The 22,649-nt window shown below is 44.9% G+C and overlaps 1 protein-coding gene across 1 annotated transcript in view; it reads right to left on the reverse strand.

The window, feature by feature from the left end:
- The window catches only part of Wwp2 (WW domain containing E3 ubiquitin protein ligase 2), a 116,877-nt gene that overhangs the window by 25,499 nt on the left and 68,729 nt on the right, over nt 1-22,649 (reverse strand). The window contains exon 8 of the mRNA XM_021171082.3: nt 11,578-11,788. Coding sequence (XP_021026741.1) covers nt 11,578-11,788 — 211 coding nt within the window. The remainder of the gene's footprint in view (nt 1-11,577; nt 11,789-22,649) is intronic.

A 22,649-nucleotide genomic window follows, 5' to 3' on the forward strand; every position in this document is an offset into this window, starting at 1 on the left:
CCAGGGTTCAGTCTGTGTAAGTTAATATGAGACTGGGGTACTGAGGGTGGCTCCTGTGTGCAATGGGAAAGACAAGGCAATAGGTGACTCAGAGTCAACCAACTCAGGCACCATACATACAGCTAAGGACCACTATCCAGCCCTGCTGTTACTCAGAGATAGCTGGCAATGACCATACTTATCCAGAACACAGAGACCTATAAAGGATGCCAAGGTTGCCCAGCGCTGCTTCCTGAAGGCTGTGCACAGTTCCCTGGGTTACCTGGTGTCAGTTACATCTACTGCGGGTACTGCCTGCCTGGGATTTTAGGAGGACACTCACCAGAGTTTATTCTGACAAAAAGCTTGTTTTTAAAATGTTATGCTTGTTGTGTGCCTGCTTATGTGTCTAACACATATGTGCAGATGTATGTTCGCCACCGCACGCACATGAAGTCAGCAGACAACTTAACTGACTTGGTTCTCTCCTCCCACCTTCCCATGGGACCTGGGGATTGAACTCAGGTCATCAGGCATGTGAGGCAAGTGCTTTCATGCTGCTATCTCACTGGCTCTGCAATGCTTGTTTGAAGATAGAAATTTGTTTCAATGTAACCAGTACCTGAGAGAAAGAAGGTGTCCTTACCCCACTTTTTGAAACAGGGTTTTCTTTTGTTGTTTTTGTTTTTTTTTTTGGGGGGGGGGGTTTGAGACAGGGTTTCTCTGTATAGCCCTGGCTGTCCTGGAACTCACTTTGTAGACCAGGCTGGCCTTGAATTAAAAAATCTGCCTGCCTCAGCCTCCTGAGTGCTGGGATTAAAGGCTTGCGCCACCACGCCCAGCGAAACAGGGTCTTTTTATGCAGCCTTGCTGGCTTCAAACTCAGCATCCTCCTGCTTCAGCCTCTTGTATGCTGGGATTTATAGTCATGTATTACCAAACCCAGCCTGGAATACACTTCCTTAAAAGATAAAATATCTGTTGTAGAAATTGGAGACTTAAAAAACAAACAAAACCCATGGACACATTTTTCTTTCAGTATATAACTCATCTTGCACAGTTTCCATTTAACTTTCATTCCAATTTTCATTTGAAACAAGGAAAACGGCTTTATTATACCCTGCCTAATATTTTAATTTGAAGATAGGCAATTCCAAGCAATGGATGCCTTTAACCCACACAGTGGTATTGAACTACCAAGATACAAAATTGTGTTAACCCCCTTCCCTGCAGCCTGCTACAGTTCTAGCAGCTCTTTTAGCCCACAGGCCTAGGAGCTCTGCCCTCCCATCTTTGATCACAGCTGATCCTAGGAATGAAAGTCTCTCTTTCAGGGACTGCTATTGTCCAGCCCTGCTCCGTATCCTTATGAACCCTCTCACCAGACTCAGCTAGCAAAACAGTGGAGGAACAAGACCTTCCTTCCACCGCCTTGTTAAGATCTACATTTTTCCTTTTCAAATTGGACTCCTGCTCAGACTAAATGACTGTGTGGGTCTTCCCTGACCCCTGACCTGGCTTGCCTCCCTTTCTTTGAAAACTCTCACTCTTCCCTTACCTGCACAGCTATTCATAAGTCACACAGATCCCTTCCTCATTCATTCAGCACAGTGGGTCACTTCTGTCAGCAGCCACACGAGCCTCCTGCTTCTGCTGACCCACATAGATTAAGCCTCCCGACTATCTTGGCTTGGTCTCCTCGTGCCAAGAAAATGATACTGCCTTTGACTTTTTGTCAGCATATCCCTGCCAGGGGTTAAGTTTCTGTCCCTTCGAAGCATCTTCCTCACACTGAGATGAAAAGCCTTTTCAATCCACTGCCGTGGGTCTCGATCGGCTGCATCCGGGTCGAGTAGGTTCTATCTACCCCACTGAATAGCTGTCTTTGATGCTCTCAGAAACGGTGTTCAAAGCAGCGAGTTTGTTTCAGGTCACTACCCAACACATTGCTCCTCAGCCCTCAGTGAAAGACACCTGGCGGAACGTGGGCAACAATGGGTCTTGTTTTTGAAAAGATTTAAGACGTAATCTCCAATTTCATTCAGTCTTAAGGTAATTTTCTTCTCCCTAAACTACCTTCATTCCTTTACTCTGATGTGTATCGTTCAAACTCTACTCAGCTATCTAAAAAATCACTGTCAGCTTGGTGTGGTGCACAGTCTCAGCACTTGGGAGGTAAAGACAGAAGGATTAGGCCATCAAGACAGCCCGAGCTAGAGAAAGTATCAAAACTCTTCAGTTAGTAGTTGGCTTAGTTAGCGTGCAGAAAATTTCCCCCGAAGTGATTCTCCATTAAAAATCCCCAGGACTGAGTGATCCTCTAACTGCAAATGCAGGCTATAGTCAGACATCCTAGGTTTGGACAGAATCTCAGTCTCACCAAAAATAGGAGAAAGCTAATGGTAAAGAGTTCAAGTTAGTGTCAGGGTTCTTCCTAAATAACCTTTATAAAATTATATGGTTAAATGTTCAAAATCCAGTCTGAGAAAAAGTACTGACTACCTGTAGTCACTAATGGCCCTCTCCGTTAAAGAAAACCTGCTTTTCCCATTAGAAGACAAAGCCACTGAGAAGGTGGTGGGGTAGGAACACGAGGCAGAGTAGAAAGAGTTAACACTAGATGGATATGAGCAAACATATTACGTAAATTATATGAAATTTTCAAAAATAACTTAAAAAGCAATTAATAAAAATTAAACAAAATCATAAGACTGAGATGGTGATATACACATATTTATAATTTCCACATTCCAAAGGCTAAAACAGGGAGATCCTGAGTTGAAAACCAACCCAGATTACCTAGTCCAGTGGTTCTCAACCTTCCTAATGCTGCGACCTTTTAATACAGTTTCTCATGTGTGGTGACCTCCAGCCATAAAATTATTTTTGTGGCTACTTGGTAACTGTAATTTTGCTACTGTTAGGAATCCTAATGTAAAATTAATGTAGGGCCCAGTCACCTTCATATTGGTGCCTGACTTCAGTGGTTTTTTTCCTCAACAGAGTAGGGACTGTGTACAGCTTCATCCTTCTCCTGGGGCCTTTTCTGAATTCTGAACTAGAACTTCAGTCTAAGCATACTAATTTCCTTTTAATAACTACCAACAGCATTTTATGTCCCCTAAGCTCAGGATGTCAGAGTAGCAGCTACTGAGTTTCCTGAATTAAGTCTGTTTTCTTTTCCTCTTCAACCATCCCGTTGGAAAGCCCCAAGTGAAGTCTGGCAACATTCAAATATAAGAAAATCAAGACAAGTCTCAGAAATGGTCTCTGTCTCACACACACACACACACACACACCATACACACACACACACACACACACACTCACACACTTTTCAAATGGAAGGTTGGCAACATAGGTAGATAATCTGAAAAGATTGGATGAGAACAAAAGTATTTTTTTTCTAAAGGCAATTTGGCAACTTGTTCAATACCCTTTCTATACGAATGCCCTAAAAGTTAGCATGCTTTCCTCTAGAACAGAGCCCAAGGAAACAATTATGCATCAGAGGTGGAGCTATAAGAGCACCTATCATATCATGGCTCATCAATCACAGCCTGGCAGAAACCCTGCTGTGATGGCCCCCGATGGTGCAATGAGCAAGGCTATTTCTGTATTGGGAGGATTCCACTCTCAAAACAAACTGGAAACAAAGTTATTCAGATGTTGCAACATATTGGATGGAAAAGCTAGTTAACAGACAACATGCTCGATAAAGCCAAACCTGAGCTTAAATGGTAGAGCCTGGGAAGATTAGTAGGGACCCTTACCGCTGGGCTTCAGTTTGATCCTGGGACCCACACAGCAGGACAGAACCAACGCTCTGAAGTAGTCTCTCACCTCCACACACTCACAAAACAAATGTAATGAAATTGAATTATATAAACATACTGGTTTTAGTTAAGTCCAAATTGGCCCTGTATGATTAACATCCTTTTTTTTTTAAATATTGCTTTTTTTTTTTAAGATTTATTTATTTATTTTATGTATATGAGTATACTGTGGCTGTCTTCAGACACAGCAGAAGAGGGCATCAGATCTCATTACAGATGGTTTTGAGCCACCATGTGGTTGCTGGGAATTGAACTCAGGACCTTTGGAAGAGCAGTCAGTGCTCTTACCCACTGAGCCATCTCTCCAGCCCATGATTAACATTCTAAGACACTGTCAGGTAAACAATGTTATGTACTGACTTTAAAGACGATAAAATATCAAACTGAATGTGGATCTACAATGGGGGCTGGAGAGATGGCTCAGTGGATAAGAACATTCCCTGCTCTTCCTAAAGACACTTGGTTCCCAGCGTCCCTGTCAGGTGGCTCACTGCCACTCCAGTTCCAGGAAATCCAAAGTTTCTGGCTCCTTAGGGCACCTCACTCAGGAGCGCATATACACATATACACATAATTAAAAATAAAAATGAAATCTTTTTTTTTTAAATCAACAAAATGAACTATCTGTATGTGTGTAAGAATAGCATACCTGTGCATATCTCCTGGGACTGGAGTTAGGGTGGAGTTAGGATCTCTGCTGCTCCATTTTTTTTAAAGGCATTATACATGGTAGAAAGACAAGCTGTAGCCTGGGGAAAAGTATTGGATATATATATATATATATATCCAATATATATATAATTGGATTACCTAGCACATATTAGGAATCATGAAAAAATAAGCTACGTGGTGGTGGCGCACACCTTTATCCCAGCACTCAGGAGGGAGAGGCAGGGGGATCTCTGAGTTCCATGCTAGCATGGCCTACAAACAAACAAACAAACAAACAACAACAATAAAATCCATGAAGCCACAGTACTCAAGAGGCAGAGACAGGAGGATAGAGTCCCAGTCAGACTCCTAGGCTACAGAATAAGTTCAAGGCCATCCTAAGCTATATGAGATCCTATCATAAGTAAACAAATCCTGCAGATTACATACCTGCATACATACACACATAATTACATGCATGCATATACACATACATACATATATACAAAAAGAAACACAAATAGCCAAATAGAAAAGTGGAACAAAAATTAAATAAAGTAATTCATAAAGAAGCAAAATACTAAAGTTTCAATAGTTCTTAAAGAAATTAAAATGCAAACCACAAAAAGATGTCAGTTGGGCTGAAGAGATGGTTCAGCAGTTAAGAGCACTGACTGCTCTTCTGGAGGTCCTGAGTTCAATTCCCAGCAACCACATGGTGGCTCACAACCATCTGTAACAAGACCTGATGCCCTCTTCTGGTGTCTGAAGACAGCTACAGTATACTTAGATATAATAATAAATAAATCTTAAAAAAAAAAAGATGTCAATCATATTCCTTAGATTGGCCCAATGAAAAGGAGCTGACAATGATTTTTAGCAAGACTGCACAATGGCTGCCCAATGAAGAGTGCCCCACAAGCCAACCAGAGGAAGCAGTGTGAGGGCTCCCACTGACACTGATGGTCTATGGTGCAGGAATTCCACTTCCAGAAGAACAGTTTGCTTTTCTTGTTGTTTTGCTTTTTGTTTGTTTTTATGGATGAGATAGAATCTCACTCCAGGTTGTCCCCAACCTTGTTGTATTGACCAAGCTAGCCCCATATTTAAGATCCTCTTGGATCTGTTTCCTGAGTGCTAGTTCTTCCTCTATGTAAAGTATGCAATCACATGTAGTCCTTAGTCCAGTTTTACTATACAGTGCCTGGCAAACTACTAGTTGGGCATTACTTCCCTGCCTCCAACCTCTTCTCTTTTTTTTTTTTTTTTTTTTTTTTTTTACATTTATTTATTTATTTATTATATGTAAGTACACTGTAGCTGTCTTCAGACACACCAGAAGAGGGCATCAGATCTCATTACCGGTGGATGTGAACCACCATGTGGTTGCTGGGATTTGAACTTTGGACCTTTGGAAGAGCAGTCGGGTGCTCTTATCCACTGAGCCATCTCACCAGCCCTCCAACCTCTTCTCTTTTTTTTTTTTTTTTTTTAAAGATTTATTTATTTATTATATGTAAGTACACTGCAGCTGTCTTCAGACACTCCAGAAGAGGGTGCCAGATCTCGTTACGGATGGTTGTGAGCCACCATGTGGTTGCTGGGATTTGAACTCTGGACCTTCGGAAGAGCAGTCGGGTGCTCTTACCCACTGAGCCATCTCACCAGCCCCCAACCTCTTCTCTTAAGACTGTGCTGGGTCAAGCCCAGAGCATTATGTATGTCACACAAGCACTTTACCACTATGCTGCAGGCCCAACCAGTCCCAGGACAGTCAGTTCCTGCAGAAACAAGCATACATACAAAAAGGCATGCACACGAGAAGTCCTCACTGCAGCCCAGTTGCAATCGTAGAGAAATGAGAGGTTGCACAAGCTTCTACTATTCACACAACAGAAAACCGCACGGTCCTGATGTGGATGTGAAAGAAGACAGAACATGTACATTTTGAGTTATCTAAGCATGTAATAATTTTTTTTTGAGGAGGTCAAGAACAAAACCATATACCACAATAACGCAAGGTGTGAAAAGGGCACAGTCTCCCAATACAGCCCTTTAGTTGCAAGCTACTCAAAATGTGGTCCATGGTACAAACTGTTACAGTCCTGGGCCCAGAAGTAGGTTCCTTAGCTTAGCTTTTAGAAACCTCCATCCTTTGACTTGGCCTCAGCATCTAGACTCCCTGAACAGAAGATAAACAAATGTAAACAAGCATCGTAGGCTGACAATTTCGAAGTGAATGGGTAGCAACCCTCCCAATGGCGTTTTCTTCATTTATAGTTTGGGTGGCACTATAAAATGCTCTGAGTGAGAAGCACTTTGGTTAAAGCCAAAATCAAGTTTGGAGTGAGATTCGGTGGAACAGGCTGGCTTGTAACTCAGCAGACCTCCAAATTCCCCCATCTTTTTGAGTGTCTATACAAAACACGGGGAACTCTCCAAGGCTGACTCAAGGTCCTCAAAGCCCACCTAATGAAGCTAGGGGGTCTCCAGCACAGGGAGGGGGACAGGACAGATGGCAAATGTGAAAGGGCTAGAAAACGCCACTCCATTAATTTCACTCTGAGGCAGGAAACAGAACAGCCAATGACTTGGGGAGAAGAGGGATGGTGTGAAATGGAATTGAGGTAAGCCGGCAGTCCAAACACAACGTCCTCTCTTATGTAAGAAACCACAGCCGTGTGCTAGCTGCCAGGGTAAAATAATGTGCCTCTGTGTGAGGGACTCAGAGCTGAAAAACTGGGTCATAATGGGGGTTTGTCAAAGCCATGCACACATGGGCGGTTCATGAGTATTCCGTCTCCAAAGTGAGCTCTGACACTGAGAAAAACCAGACACAGGGCCAACTGACCAAAGTGGCCACATTGTCTACCCTGCCTGGACCACTACCTCACGTGTGTCCAACACCCCTCCTTTCAATACACACTTACAACTTGGAAACTCTACACCCTTCCAGTAGCTTCTTTGGGGCTAATTAAGTTAAAAACTTTAGGTGGGGAGGACTTCAGACAGGGGGAGAGAAATGGACCAAGGAATGCTGTATTTGGCCTTAGGCAGCTTAGGTTTTAGAACTTCCTCAGTCTGGAAGCACACAGATGTGTGCAACCAGTCTTTCCTGCTATAAATTTCAGAAGACCAATGTGGCAATTCTTGGAATCCCCGTGAACCTTTTCCATCCCTCAGCAAAGGAGATGGAAGATCTGAGAAGATAAAGTTGGTAAGAGTCACCCAAGGCCCAAGCAAGCAATCTAGTTTGTTCAGAAATACTTCACTCAAACAGCATCCAGTGACTAGGAGGACTAGGAGCCTTTGTAAATGAGGATCGGTGTTCTGGCCTGTGACAGACACAGCCGAACCCAAAGCCAGCCAACCTAGAGATGAAGGAAAATGTAATATTCTGTCACAGATGTTCTCTCTTTAAAGCCTCAGAAGCAGAGAAATTCATCCAGGTGAAAAGGAAGAGAGAAATGGAGAGGGACAATAACATTTAGACACACACATTACAAATGTGTCCTGAGCCTATTCTGTGCCACGCTCCTAGACACCTACAGCCCGCTATGACAGAGGGAATTGATCAAGCGATTCTAAGTATGAGAAAAGACATGCATACATATCTTACATATATCCATCCATCCATCCATTCATCCATGTCTACAGGGATCAGAAAGGCTGATTCTGTCCTGAGAATTGTCATTAACCTGAAACTTAAGCAATTAAAAGTCAAGACGTTGAGGAAGTTTTGAAAGAAACCATCATGGGGGAGGATCCTCAGTCAGGAGAGATGGTAGTTCATGGCTCAAACTAATTCACTAGGACTGGAGCTTAGAGTGTAGGACAGTGGCTTCCACGGAGGCCGATAGGTAGATGGAGCCCCATTTGTCAGAGATTTCCAGCTTACTTAAGGATTTGACAAATTATCCTGAGAGACAATAGGAAGAAATGTGACATTTCAAGCAGGAAAGTTCATCTTAGAGTTTTATATTAAATGATTAATGTAGGAGCTGGAGAGATGGCTCAGCGGTTAAGAGCACTGACTGTTCTTCCAGAGGTCCCGAATTCAAATCCCAGCAACCACATGGTGGCTCACAACCATCTGTAATAAGATCTGATGCCCTCTTCTGGTGTGTCTAAAGACAGCTACAGTGTAGTCATATACATAAAATAAATAAATCTTTAAAAAAAAAAAGATTAATGTAAAGAAAGACAATGGTCTGGTGGTCTCCTGGGCCAATGGTAGACTATATTCAGGACAGGGTTGGATAGATAGATCAGAGGATGGTTCTGGTGTAGACTGAGTTAAGGTACACAGCTAGTACAGTGGGCCCAAGATAGAGAAATAAGAGCTGGCATCAAGTTCTCAAGGACACCTGAGCACACACCATTTCTCACTTAGCTCTACATTTGCCAAGCCCAGTCCTGGACTTGCCATCTCTTAAACAGTAATGGACAAACGCAGGCCAGTGAGATAGCTCAGTAGGTAAGACACTTGCCACCAAGTACGCAACCTGAGTTTGACTCTCAGAACCCACAGGCTAGAAGGACAAACTCTCTAAAAGTTGTCCTCTAGCTTCTCTGTGTGTTTATATACACACACCTATACAAACTTTTTAAAAAACACGTAACTAAAAACTTCTAAATAAAGAAATATGCATCATGTCAAGGCAATGGCCTGTACTTTGGACACTGGCAGAAGCTCCGTTTACATGCCTAGTTTATACATTTTCATAAAAGATAAAGGTATTCTGTGATTTCTCCAAGTGCCCTCTTGAATAGCATTTCAGGTTTACAAATTGGGAGGGTCAATATAGAAACTATGTCCTTTCTGGGTTCCAATACCAAAGAGCCAACCCAAAAGTCTGCTGTCCCCACTACTGTGAGCTCACCAGTGCTGGTGGCTGGCTTCAGTCAAACGCGGCAAACTCTGAGCTCTGATGTGGTCCTCCAGATACTGAGTGAAGTACTAAGTACCCCTGGAAAACTGGGGGTTCCATACTCTTCTCTGGAACATCCTACACATAAAAGTGGGCAACAGCACCTCCTCACCCCGTCCATCCCACACACTCATGAGCCTTGTCACATTCTAAATGCTCTAAGAAAAAGACACTGTCCAAACTCCACCTCAGAAAAGTGTTTAGCCTCTGGCCAAGAGAGGAAAGGGGTGGGGCAGGCTTCCCTGGGCTGCTGAATAAAGAACATTCTCAGAGCCTGGAGTTTTCCAACTGCTAGGAAACAGGAAGTGCCCAATCCCAGAGAACAGTAACCCTCACACACGCCTGCATAAAGACATGTTGAGCCATTAGCCCTAATTGCCTGTGACTGACACAGAAGTGAGGCCGGCCTTCCAGGCATTTGCTCAGGAAAGAAAACAAACAGCTCACTGGGGACATAGGCAGCCATTTTCTCTCCTTTTTGCCAAAATGATTCTACTCTGTTTCTCTCAAATTACAGCACACAAATTTGAAAATAAGAACAATACAAAATCTCCCACTTAGAAAATAGAAAATAAAATCTCTACAGGGATACACAAGCATTTGGTTAATAATCTTCTTTCAAAATCAAACACATTATCCCCAAATAATAATAATAAAAATAAATGGCCTTTTCAAAGTTCCCTCTCACCACTCCAGTTTTCTTCAGGTTTGAGATAATAAGAATTATCACTTGATCAGCACATTATCAGGAGAAAGGAGTTTCATGAATGCTTAGTATAAACAGCAAAAATCACACACACTTTCTGATAGAGGATTTTTAACAACTGAGAGTTCAGAAATGAAGCAGGTGACATCTTTCCAATGTCTGTGCGAATTATCACCACTGAAGGAATCCACACCGTCCTCAAGCCTGCCTCATCAGGTCACTAGTGCTGAGCAGGACAGACACGGGCTCCTGTCTGTGTCTGTGTGGGATGTGCCCACAGAGCGCGATGGAAAACCACGGGGGTGGCTCAGCCCTCTCCTCCACGCAGGGACTGGGACTGCGCAGGCACTTAGACTGGATAGTAAGTACCTTCACCTGCTAAGCCGTGCACCAGCCCCAAAACACTTTTTTTTTACAACAGCATTTCTTGGGGTAGGGGATGTGCCACTGGGCAAGTGTGAAAGCTAGAGGACAAGCTGCAGGAGTCAGCTCTCTCTCTCCACTCAGGGGGTGAGGCTTGGTGACAAGCACCTTATACTAAGCCATCTTGCCAGCATGGGACATTGGTTTATTTGGTACCATACTGATGACCAGGGTGGACAGTGGGACCAGTCCTGGCCACAGTCTTAACTGAATGAAATAAGACCGTTTCCCAGGTCAGAAGCAGTCTCCCCCCTTGTGTCTCCTTCAAAACTACTTCAAAGCAATCCTCGCATGTCTCTCAGCAGGTTTCACACACACCATTTACTGGAGTCCCTCCACAAGGATGCTCGCTATCAGCACATAACCAACATGTAAACCACACAGCAGGCCACAAGGGAGAGGGAGAGGAATGGATTCAACTGCTGATGTGATTTATTCTGTCCCTTGGCGGGGGGACACGTCCCATGTTCTTTTCACGGTGTGTGTGTGTGTGTGTGTTGTCAAAGGACATAAACTCTGGCTTGGTAGCAAGTGCCTTTATCCACTGAACCATCTGGTCAGTTCCCAGAATCCATGGTCCTAATCTCCACTCACTACATAGTCAAAAATGAGCTTTCCTTTGTCTTGCTGGAGTTGCCATCTGGGTTGAGATCTTTGCTACACAAAGAGAACAAGAAGACGAGTACCCAACTTAACACTGGCCACAGCTGAGGAAATAACACAGTCACAGCAACTGAGCACCTAAAGCCTGAATCCTTTGTGGACTGCCAAGGCCAAGCTCAGGAGGGAAAAAACTAGTCAGTAGTCAGACATCCTCCCACAACCCACGAAGGCAATGAGCTCCTTGTTCCACTTAAGTCCTAGCATAAAGCAGCACTGGCCAGCATGGGTGGTTCAGGTGCTCCGTGAGATATACACAGAGCAAGCACTTTGACACCACTCTTGCTTCTATACATGGCAGCTTTGCCAGAGACCCCTGGGCACTGGGCAACAACCACAGTGTTTCTAACCTGGTGAGGAGAGTTCCATGATGGAACACAAGACTACTCACCCAGCAGGAAGAGCATCAGGGGCCTGGGCGGCAGCAGGGAGCTGCTGGGTCCCGGAAGTGCTGGGCTCCTCTCCCTCTGCTGGTGAGGACTGTGCAGGGAGAGATGTTGTGTTGGGATTTGAGGACACACTCAAGGCTGCTGCAGGCAGGGATGTCACACCAACAACCGACAGTTCTTCAGGTTCACTGGCTGGAGTAGGTTCCTCACTCACTGCGAATGCATAGACCAGACTTAAAGATAGCAGGAATAAGAGTTTTTACTTTTACTAGGTCTCACATGTCAGACAAAAACACTGTGTCTAACTAGCCTACTCAGATTAGACAACAACTGTGAGCTTTATAAAACCAGGCCTAGTACACACTGGTTCTGGCACTCAGAAGGTGGAAGAAGCTTGCTCACTGGCCTTTTTGCACATCCTTCAGTGTGAATGAAGGTTATACATAACTGAGTAATAGCCAGATTCACGTGGCTAATGCTAGTTGTCAGCTGAAACCAACATGTCTTCCTAGGATGTCGCCAAGCTGGACTTTTGAGGCATGGGACTCACTGGTTGAGACCCTTGGGTTTTGTTTACTTATTTTGCAGTGCTAAGGATCAAACCCAGAGTCTTGCATAGGCGGAGCAAGCGCACCTTCACCCAGCTGAGCTAGCTTCTCAGCCCCAGTCAGGTCTGCCTGCCTTCTTTTTTTTTCTTCTTTTTCTTATTTTATTTATTTTTTTATTAGATATTTTCTTTATATACATTTCAAATGCTATCCCAAAAGTTCCCTGTACCCTCCCTCTGCCCTCCTCCCCTACCAACCCACTCCTGCTTCTTGGCCCTGGTGTTCTCCTGCACTGGGGCATATAAAGTTTGCAAGACCAATGGGCCTCACTTCCCAGTGATGGCCAACTAGGCCATCTTCTGCTACATATGCAGCTAGAGACACGTGCTCTGGGGGTACTGGTTAGTTCATATTGTTGTTGTTCCACCTATAGGGTTGCAGAATCCTTCAGCTCCTTGGGTGTTTTCTCTAGCTTCTCCATTGGGGGTCCTGTGTTCCATTTTATAGATGACTGTGAGCATCCACTTCTGTATTTGCCAGGCACTGGCATAGCTTCATACAAGACATCTATAACAGGGTCCCTTCAGCAATATCTTTCTGGCATATGCAATAGTGTCTGGGTTTGGTGGCTGATTATGGAATGGATCCCCGGGTGGGGCAGTCTCTGGATAGTCCATCCTTTCATCTTAGCTCCAAACTTTGTCTCTGTAACTTCTTTCATGGGTATTTTGTTCCCTATTCTAAGGAGGAATGAAGTATCCACCCCTTGGTCTTCCCTCTTCTTGATTTTCTTGTATTTTGCAAATTGTATCTTGGGTGTTCTATGTTTCTGGGCTAATATCCACTTATCAGTGAGTGCATATCTGCCTGCCTTCTTGTCCATGTTAACATTACTTGGTAAAGAGGCTAGATAGGTTGTTTAATAACTAAATCTGTATAAGAAATGGCTTCCCTACATAAATGCAAAATTTTCTATTTATATTCAATCCAAGCCAAGCTGGTGCACAAAGCAGACAGCAGTACTCTTTATGCAAAGCTGAAAACTTGATGCAACTCCAATCTTAAAAAACAAAACAAAACAAAACACCAAGCCTAAGATAAAGTCACTCTAAAATTTATAAAGAAAACCTAAGTCTGTAAGAATAGAGATGAAAGACTCCAAAAGAGTGCTGGGTTTTAGCCAGGCATGGTGGCGCACGCCTTTAATCCCAACACTTGGGATGGGAGGCAGAGGCAGGCGGATTTTTGAGTTTGAGGCCAGCCTGGTCTACAGCATGAGTTCCAGGACAGCCAGGGCTACACAGAGAAACCCTGTCTTGGAAAAAAACAAAAACAAAAACAAACAACAGAATGCACACTGCTCTTCTAGAGTGCCTGACTTCAATTTTCAGTATCTCCATATGATGGCACACAGCCACCAGGAACCTGTCCCTAGGGATCTGATGCCTCTGGCTAACTTCATCACCTTGACTCTTCTGCACACCTGCACACACACACACACCTGCACACACGCACACACACACACACACACACACACGCACACACCTGCACACACACACACGCAACACACCTGCACACACGCACACGCGCACACGCGCGCACACACACACATACACACATACACACACACACACACACGCACACACACACACACCTGCACACACGCGCGCACACACACACATACACACACGCACACACCTGCACACACGCGCGCACACACACACGCACACTCGCACACACACATACACACACACACACACGCACACACACACAACTACAAATAAAACTTTAAAAAAATGTTGTAGAAGATAAACAAAACACAAAAGTATTGGATTTATAAATTTCAATCCATGTGTTAACGCCCTTTATTTATAGTAAAACTTCCCCATATTAGGATGAGGTTAGTGGAGGACAATGCTCTTAATATTGGACTTTAAGTTCTATAGAAAAATTCTAAGATAATTAAGTGGGAAATTGCCAAACAGTGCATACAGTGCATATATATGTGTGTGTATGTATTATGTATGACACACACACATACATGTACTATTATCATCTGTGTGTGCTTGGACATGTGTGGTTTTCCCCTCAGACAACACACATGCATACAATTGTTTACTTAAAGAATGTCTTTGTGGTGCTGGAGAGATGGCTTAGTGGTTAAGAACACTGACTGCTGAGTTCAATTCCCAGCAACCACATGGTGGTTCACAACCAACCATCTGTAATGGGATCCAATGGCCTCTTCTGGTGTGTCTGAAGACAGTTACAGTGTACTCATATACATAAAATAAATAAATGAATCTTTCAAAAAAAAAAGACTGTCTTTGTAGGTGTATTAGTTAGGGTTTTACTGCTGTGAACAGACACTATGACCAAGGCAAGTCTTATAAAAAAAACCCAAAATTTAATTGGGGCTGGCTTACAGGTTCAGAGGTTCAGTCCATTATCATCAAGGTGGGAGCATGGCAGTATCCAGGCAGGCATGGTGCTGGAGGAGCTGAGAGTTCTATGTCTTCATCCAAAGGCTGCTAGTGGAAGACTGACTTCCAGGCAACTAGGGTGAGGATCTTATACCCACACCCACAGTGACACACCCATTCCAACCAGGTCACACCTATTCCAACAAGGCCACACCTTCAAATGGTGCCACTCCCTGGTCCAAGGATATACAAACCATCACATTCACAGTAGGAATCACAAGAAACACAATAGCCACGGCATGTTTAAGCTGTACTTTCACCCCACCCCTTTCAGTTTTTCGAGACAGGGTTTCTCTGTGTAGCCCTGGCTGTCTTGGAACTCACTCTGTAGACCAGGCTGGCCTCAAACTCACATATCTGCCTTGCCTTTTCTTTTTTTTCTTTTTTTTTTTTTAAAGATTTATTTATTTATGTAAGTACACTGTAGCTGTCTTCAGACACTCCAGAAGAGGGCGCCAGATCTCGTTGGGGATGGTTGTGAGCCACCATGTGGTTGCTGGGATTTGAACTCTGGACCTTCGGAAGAGCAGTCGGGTGCTCTTACCCACTGAGCCATCTCACCAGCCCCTGCCTTGCCTTTTCAAGCCAGCACTCTGGAGACAGAGGTAGTTAGACCTCTGAGGTCAAAGCCAAATCTGGCCTACACAGAGTTCTAGGCCAGCCAGGGCTACCCAGTGAGACCATCTCAATAATAGTAGTAGTAGTAGCAGCAGTAGCAGCAACAGCAGCAGCAGCAGCAGTAGCAGCAGTGATCCAGTTTTACTTCAATGGAAGTCTGAAAATGACTTAGGCTGTCTGTGCCCTTGGTACTTACTATTAATCCTTCCTTTTTTAAAAGACAACATAGCCAAAGCTAACCTTGAACTTCTGATCCTCCTGTCTTCACGGTCCGGAGTGCTGGGATTACACTATGCCCTGTGCATGCAGTGCTGGGGACTGAACCTTGAGCTTGTGCAGGCTACATAAGCACTCGACTGCCTGTGTAACATCCCTGCCAACACTTTACTTTCTACCCTATGTTCTTGCCAATCTCTTTCACAGCCCTGTCCCCAGATGGTGTCCACTCCACTGCTGTCCAGACTGGCCATTGCTTGTACAGATTCCACAGTGCCTGTGGCCTCATTGTGCAACCCAGAGCTGATGTGTTAACATCACTTGGGACTTGGCTGAGGTTGTTTTCAACTCTTTTTGTTTTGGTTTGGTGTTTGGTTTTTGAGAGAGGGTTTCTCTGTGTAGACTGGCTGTCCTGGAACTCACTCTGTGGACCAGGACAGCCTCAAGCCTGCAGAGATCCCCCTGTCTCTGGCTCCAGAGTGTTGGATTGAAGGCACATACCACCCCTCGAGTTTCCAACTTTTACTGAAGGAGATCAGAAGGCGGAGCTGTGTCTTGGCTTCTACTTTACACTGTCCAGGAAACAGTTTGATAAATACTTGTTCAATACATATGCACTCGCCAAATCTAAAATTTAAAAAAGACTGCAGAAATAAGTCACCTGATACTTGTATAACATTACCACTTAAAAATAGGTCTTTAAAAAATATCTGGGTGAGCCAGGCATGGTGGTGCATGCCTTTAATCCCAGCACTTGGGAGGCAGAGGCAGGCAGATTTCTGAGTTTGAGGCCAGCCTGGTCTACAAAGTGAGTGCCAGGACAGCCAGGGCTATACAGAGAAACCCTGTCTCGAAAAAAAACAAACAAAAAAACAAAAACAAAAAAAAAAAAAAACAAAAATAAAACAAAAACCTGGGTGTAGGGGAGGGTATAGGGGACTTTCGGGATAGCATTTGAAATGTATTTATTTATTATCTGTAAGTACACTGTAGCTGTCTTCTGACACTCCAGATGAGGGAGTCAGATCTCATTACAGATGGTTGTGAGCCACCATGTGGTTGCTGAGATTTGAACTCAGGACCTTCGGAAGAGCAGTCAGTGTTCTTAACCGCTGAGCCATCTCTCTAGCCCCCAGTATTTGAAATGTAAATGAAGAAAATACCTAATAAAAAATTGGAAAAAAAAGTATCTGGGTCTAGCTGGGTAGTGGTGGTGTACACCTTTAATCCCAGCACTTGGGAGGCAGAGGCAGGCAGATTTCTGAGTTTGAGGCCAGCCTGGTCTACAAAGTGAGTTCCAGGACAGCCAGGGCTACACAGAGAAACCCTGTCTCAGTAAAAAAAAAAAAAAAAAATCTGGGTGTGCTCTGTTGTTATTTAGCTTTTGTTTGTTCACTGTTTGAGATGGCGTAGAACCTATGTAGCCAAACTCGCCTGAACTCATGATCTTCCTGCTTCAGCCTGCATGTGAGTGCTGTATGCATCTTTATAAAAAAGATGGCAGGATGGTGGGTCCTTACCCCATGTTTCCTAGTATTACTCTTTTATATAACCATGGCACATTTGACAAATTAAAAAAAAAAAAAAAAAAAGGAAAAAAATCTGTCCAGTACTATTAACTAAACTCCAGATTTATTTGAATCTCACTAGCATTTCCACTAAGTCGCTTTTTCTGTTCTAGGATCCAATCCAGGATCCCTCATTGCCTTTAGCAAGTACACTTTTATTAGTTCATTTATCATTCCAACAGCCCATGAGGAAAATGTTATTCTCACTTCACCAAGCAGTAAGCAGCAGAACTGCTGTTCAAACCCAGAGTATTGTGAGGAGGAAATAATAGAAAGAAGGAAATAAAGAGCGCTTGGATTTCTCCTGGATGAAGGAGGAGTAGAGGAGCCAGGGCAGTGGGGTGAGGGAGGTACCAAGGCAGGGGGGTGGGTGAGGTACCAGGGCAGGGGGGTGGGTGAGGTACCAGGGCAGGGGGGTGGGTGAGGTACCAGGGCAGGGGGGTGGGGGAGGTACCCGGGCAGGGGGGTGGGGGAGGTACCAGGGCAGGGGTGTGGGGGAGGTACCAGGGCAGGGGGGTGGGGGAGGTACCTGGGCAGGGGTGGTGAGGGAGGCACCTGGGCAGGGGGGTGGGGGAGGTACCAGGGCAGGGGGTGGGGGAGGTGCCAGGGCAGGAGGGTTAGGGAGGTACCAGGGCAGGGGGGTAGGGGAGGTACCCGGGCAGGGGTGGTGGGGGAGGTACCAGGGCAGGGGGATGAGGGAGGTACCCGGGCAGGGGTGGTGAGGGAGGCACCTGGGCAGGGGGGTGGGGGAGGTACCAGGGCAGGGGGTGGGGGAGGTGCCAGGGCAGGGGGATGAGGGAGGTACCCGGGCAGGGGTGGTGAGGGAGGCACCTGGGCAGGGGGGTGGGGGAGGTACCAGGGCAGGGGGTGGGGGAGGTGCCAGGGCAGGAGGGTTAGGGAGGTACCAGGGCAGGGGGGTAGGGGAGGTACCAGGGCAGGGGTGTGGGGGAGGTACCAGGGCAGGGGGATGAGGGAGGTACCCGGGCAGGGGTGGTGAGGGAGGCACCTGGGCAGGGGGGTGGGGGAGGTACCAGGGCAGGGGGTGGGGGAGGTGCCAGGGCAGGAGGGTTAGGGAGGTACCAGGGCAGGGGGTGGGGGGTGAGGGGTGGGGGAGGTACCAGGGCAGGGGGTGAGGGAGGCACCAGGGCAGTTGAACAGCCACTGGTTTCTGTAACGGTGAGTGTTTCAGAAGGCTCCTCTGAAATGATGATGTTGGTTAAACACTTCAGTTTTATGAATCACATTTATTCAAGGATAGGAAACCCTTTGGCCAAGAAAAAGATCAGGAATTGGACATCTTTTTCTTAATCCCAGGCAAGCCAGCCTACCAATTGATGAGCTCCAAGTTCAAAGAGAAAAGGAGGGAGATCTTGATTCAGAATAAGGTGAAGAGCAACTGAAGAGCATGCTCAACACCGATGTCTGGCCTATACACAAAGGCACATGCACTTACACACATGCATTTACCTGTACACACCTTGAACACATACATGAAATCACACATACATATGCACAGAATTTTGTTTTAAAGTAGGGGCTAGAGAAGACCTGAGTTTTGTTCCCAGCACCTACATCAGATGCCTCCGGCACATCCCCACACATAGATACATGATTAAAAATGATAAAAATAGATGGGGTGGTGGGACAGGCCTGTAACTGCATCACTTGGGAGGCACAGTGAGTCTCTCTGGGTTTGAGGCCAGCCTGGTCTACATATTGTGTTCCGGGCTAGCCAGAGGGTATCATAGTGATACCCTCTCTTAAAAACAACAACAATGGATCTTTAAGCAAAAAGAAACACAGTAAGGTTGCATGAGCTAAAGGGGAACGGGTGGTAAAGGTATTATCCCTCAGTTCCTGGCTGACGGTAAGATTAGATCTTAATTAGATGAAGGAGATTAATAGAACTCCCACTTCTAGCATGCCTCTAAAAATTTAAAGTCCAGAGATTGTTTTGAGAAATCTATGAATTTTCAAGGAGAACAAGTGACAAGGCAGAGCTAGCCCTTTTAGACTTCAGGAAAGATACTATGCTAGGGCTGGAGAGATGGCTCAGCAGTTAAGAGCACTGGCAGCCCTCCCAGAGAACCTGGGTTCAATTGTCAGCACACACATGGCAGCTCACAGCCATCTAACTCCAGTTCCAAGGCTTCTGACTGTCTGTAAAGAGGGCATCAGGCAGCCACGGGGTGAGAGACACATGCAGGCAAAGCATCTAAATATATAAGATAAAGCTTTTAAAAACACAATCCCAATAATCAAAATATGTGGGACTCACTCAAAACAAATTCTCATGGTATAGAAGAAAGCAGTACGTGCTAAATTAAGTAAAAGTCACTGTGAAAACTGCTCAATGACCTCTCAGTGAGAACAGGATTCCAATGCAGAGAAAGAGTAACTTAGGCTGGTGTGCAACTCACTGGTCAGTATGAGCATGAGGTCAAGAGTTCAATCCCCAACACCCAAACAAAAGAAAATAAAAAACAGACAGTAAGAATAGACCATTAGGTAGAACTTATTAATATTGATAGCCTTAAAAACTAGAACAGAACAGTATTAACAAGGTTAGAGAAAAAAATCTCATATGCTGCTTTGTGAAATTTATATGCAGCTTTGGCCATATAAGCAATCTTTTTTAAAGGAAATTTATTTCCTTTTTATTGACTCCAGAATTGCACTTAAGAGCTATGAATAGTGGCCTGTGCATACAGAGTCAGCTACTCAGGAGAAGGGCCCAGTAGGAGAACTACAGCCTAGGCATTCAAGGCCAGCTAAGACAACACAGCAACAACTGTTCCTTCAAAAATATGCTTCTATTTTTCCCCAGAACAAATCTGTATGCAAGGAAGAAAGCACGCCAGCAGAGGTCCATGACTGTAACTGCAACATTTTCAAGACAGAGCAGGGAACATGCTCTATGTTCAAGGCCAGCCTGGTGATACAGTCTTCCGAGCTAGCTAGGGCTACACAACACCACTCATGTCTCAAACAAAGCAACACAAAAACAGGGAACTACATAAGAGTTGAGGAAGAATAGTTAAATGATGGGTGTCTGTTAACTACTCTACAATTTATCATTTTAATTTGATTTCAGTTGGGATCTCATAGTCCTGGCTTCCCCTGAACTCAGTTTATGAGGGGCTCATGCACACTAGGCAAGCACTCTACCAACTGTAGACAAGCTACACTCCAATCATGGAAACGGTTTAAAGTAGACAAGGGCTGGAGAAGAGAGAATGGCTTAGTAGTAAGAGCTTTGTTTTTCTCCCTAGCGTCTTTTATGTGCGTACATATAACAAACCAATAGGAAACTATTACATTGATTTTGCATGCCTGTGCAAACTCCATCAGGAGGCACAGCTGCATACTCTTCAGAGGACTAGAGTTCAGTTCCTAGCATCCACAGAGGACTCACAATCTCACAATCACCAGTAACCCTTGGTCCAGGGGACCTGACACACCTTTCTGGACTGCTTGGGGTACATATGCATATACAGATAAATGCACATGCCTTTAATAAAAATAAATCTTTGCTTGTTTGTTTGGGGTTTTTTGTTTTTTTGTTTTTTTGAGACACAGTTTCTCTGTGTAGTCCTGGCTGTCCTGAAACTTTCTTTTTAGTCCAAACTGGCCATGAACTCAAGAGATCTACCTCCCTCTGCCTCCCAAGTGCTGGGATTAAAGGGGTGTGCCACCACCACTGCCTAATAAAAATAAACGTTCTTAAAAGTAGATAAGAAGACACACAGATAAATGGAAGCATGGATTAAGTGAAACAAAAACAAATATGCATGCCTCATAATTAAATTACTCATACATATAAAAGCTATGTGCTGGGTGCCACCTTCACACTGGGTGCCCCTCCCAGCCCTTCATATGTTTTATATAGCTTATTCCTTAAAACAGCTTACAGTACACACTCTGGCCCTAATTTACAAACAAGGAAATAAAGTGCTAGCCTGTAAGTCACTGCATCTTAAACAGGAGTGCAGAGCCCAGCACAGCCTGTATAACACTGTGCATGAAAATCACATTGAAAGGAGCTGTAGCAGATGGAAATCTGGGGTGAAATTGTCAATGAAAACTAGACAGTAAATCACAGTGCACACATCCCAGTGAGGCGTGGAACCATCAGTCTATTTCTCAGACCACCACTCCTAAAACTTAGAAACATGGCATTGATACAGACAGGCTGCCATTCACTCTCATTTTATAAAAATGATACTCTACAGTTATAATAACATAAAAAGCCAGCTAGATCTGGGCTCTGGTTTTCCCCTAAAGTCTTTTACATGCATAAGTACAATATACAGCCAATAGAAAGCTGTCCTATTAATCTCTATGCCTGTGAAATCTCTATCAGGGGCACAGCTCCTACACTGCCATCCTAGAAGTGGTCCTCACAGGCCTACCAAGGAGGGCTGGAGGCATCCTCACTCACACTCTGCCAAGGAGAGCCTCTGTCTGCCCACCCCGGAACAGCTCTAGCTTTCTGCTTTTATACAGTCCAGGCTGACAGTGAGCTTACGATGAACTGTCATCATTGCAGAAAGAGGAGAGAAAAGAGACAGAGGCAGAGATGAAAGGGAGAGGACTGAGAGAAAAAGGACAGAGTGGCCTCCCCTTTAGAGCTAGAGGAAAAACAGAGGGAGACAGAGGCCAAGCAGAGGGGAGGCAGAAGAAAAGCAGAGGACAGGAGAGGCATGGGTCTTTGTGTTTTAGCAGGCAGAAGCTGCCTTGAAACTGGGTTTTAGGAATGGTTTAGGCATTCAGACACACTACCATAAAACATGTCCAAAGCAGTCTGGAGTTAAACATGTGCTTTTTTTAAAAGCATGGCTGGCACCTACTTCATAAGCTAGAACAAGATTTTCTGGAGATAAAGACAAGAAACAAAGGTCCCTAAAACTAAACATAAGCCAATAAAGGTTTGCTGATAGCCCAGAAGGCTGGAGAGGTGACTCAGTGGTTAAAACTCATACTGTTCTTGCAGAGAACCTGGGTTCAGTTCCCAGCACCCACACCAGGAGACTTAAAATCAATTGTAACTCTACCTTCTGGGGGGATCCAGTGCCCCTGAGCTCTTTCTATAAAAGCAGAGAGGGTGGAGGTTAACCTGGCTATTCACAGTGTACAAGAGATTTCAGGGTGTCCAGCAGGCTTCTCTACAAAAAACTTGCCTTCTAAGAAAAGTACGTTTGCTGCTACTCAGAAAGCTACATGTGGTTCTATGCAGCGGTCCTCAGGCACCTGCCTGCCGTTCCTTCGTGCAGATTAGAAGGATCCCAGCACAGGGGATTAGTTATGCCCTGAGCACTGGGTAGGCAGAGAAAGTGGCCTCTGAGACCTCACATCTGCTGTCACTTTCACCCAGGAGGTTCAATGGGAGCTGGTTCATTTTTCCTTCAGGCGGGTCCCCAACGCCAAGCAGGACGCTAAGGGACACCCCAGGCTCACACCTCCCCCCCGCCATTCCTTGTACACAGTGAGGTAACTAGGCTACATAAGCTACAGAAGAAGGCTCTCAAGCCCCACACACTGTTTCCCGAGACCTGAAATCCACGACACAGCAAACCAAGTAGAGTGCCACTCAGTCAGTCTGTCACAGGCAAATAACAGTCACAGCAACAAGACTATGCGC

Source organism: Mus caroli, unplaced genomic scaffold (assembly GCF_978045245.1).
Source record: "Mus caroli unplaced genomic scaffold, Mus_caroli_1 scaffold_10, whole genome shotgun sequence".
Taxonomy (NCBI): Eukaryota; Metazoa; Chordata; class Mammalia; order Rodentia; family Muridae; genus Mus; species Mus caroli.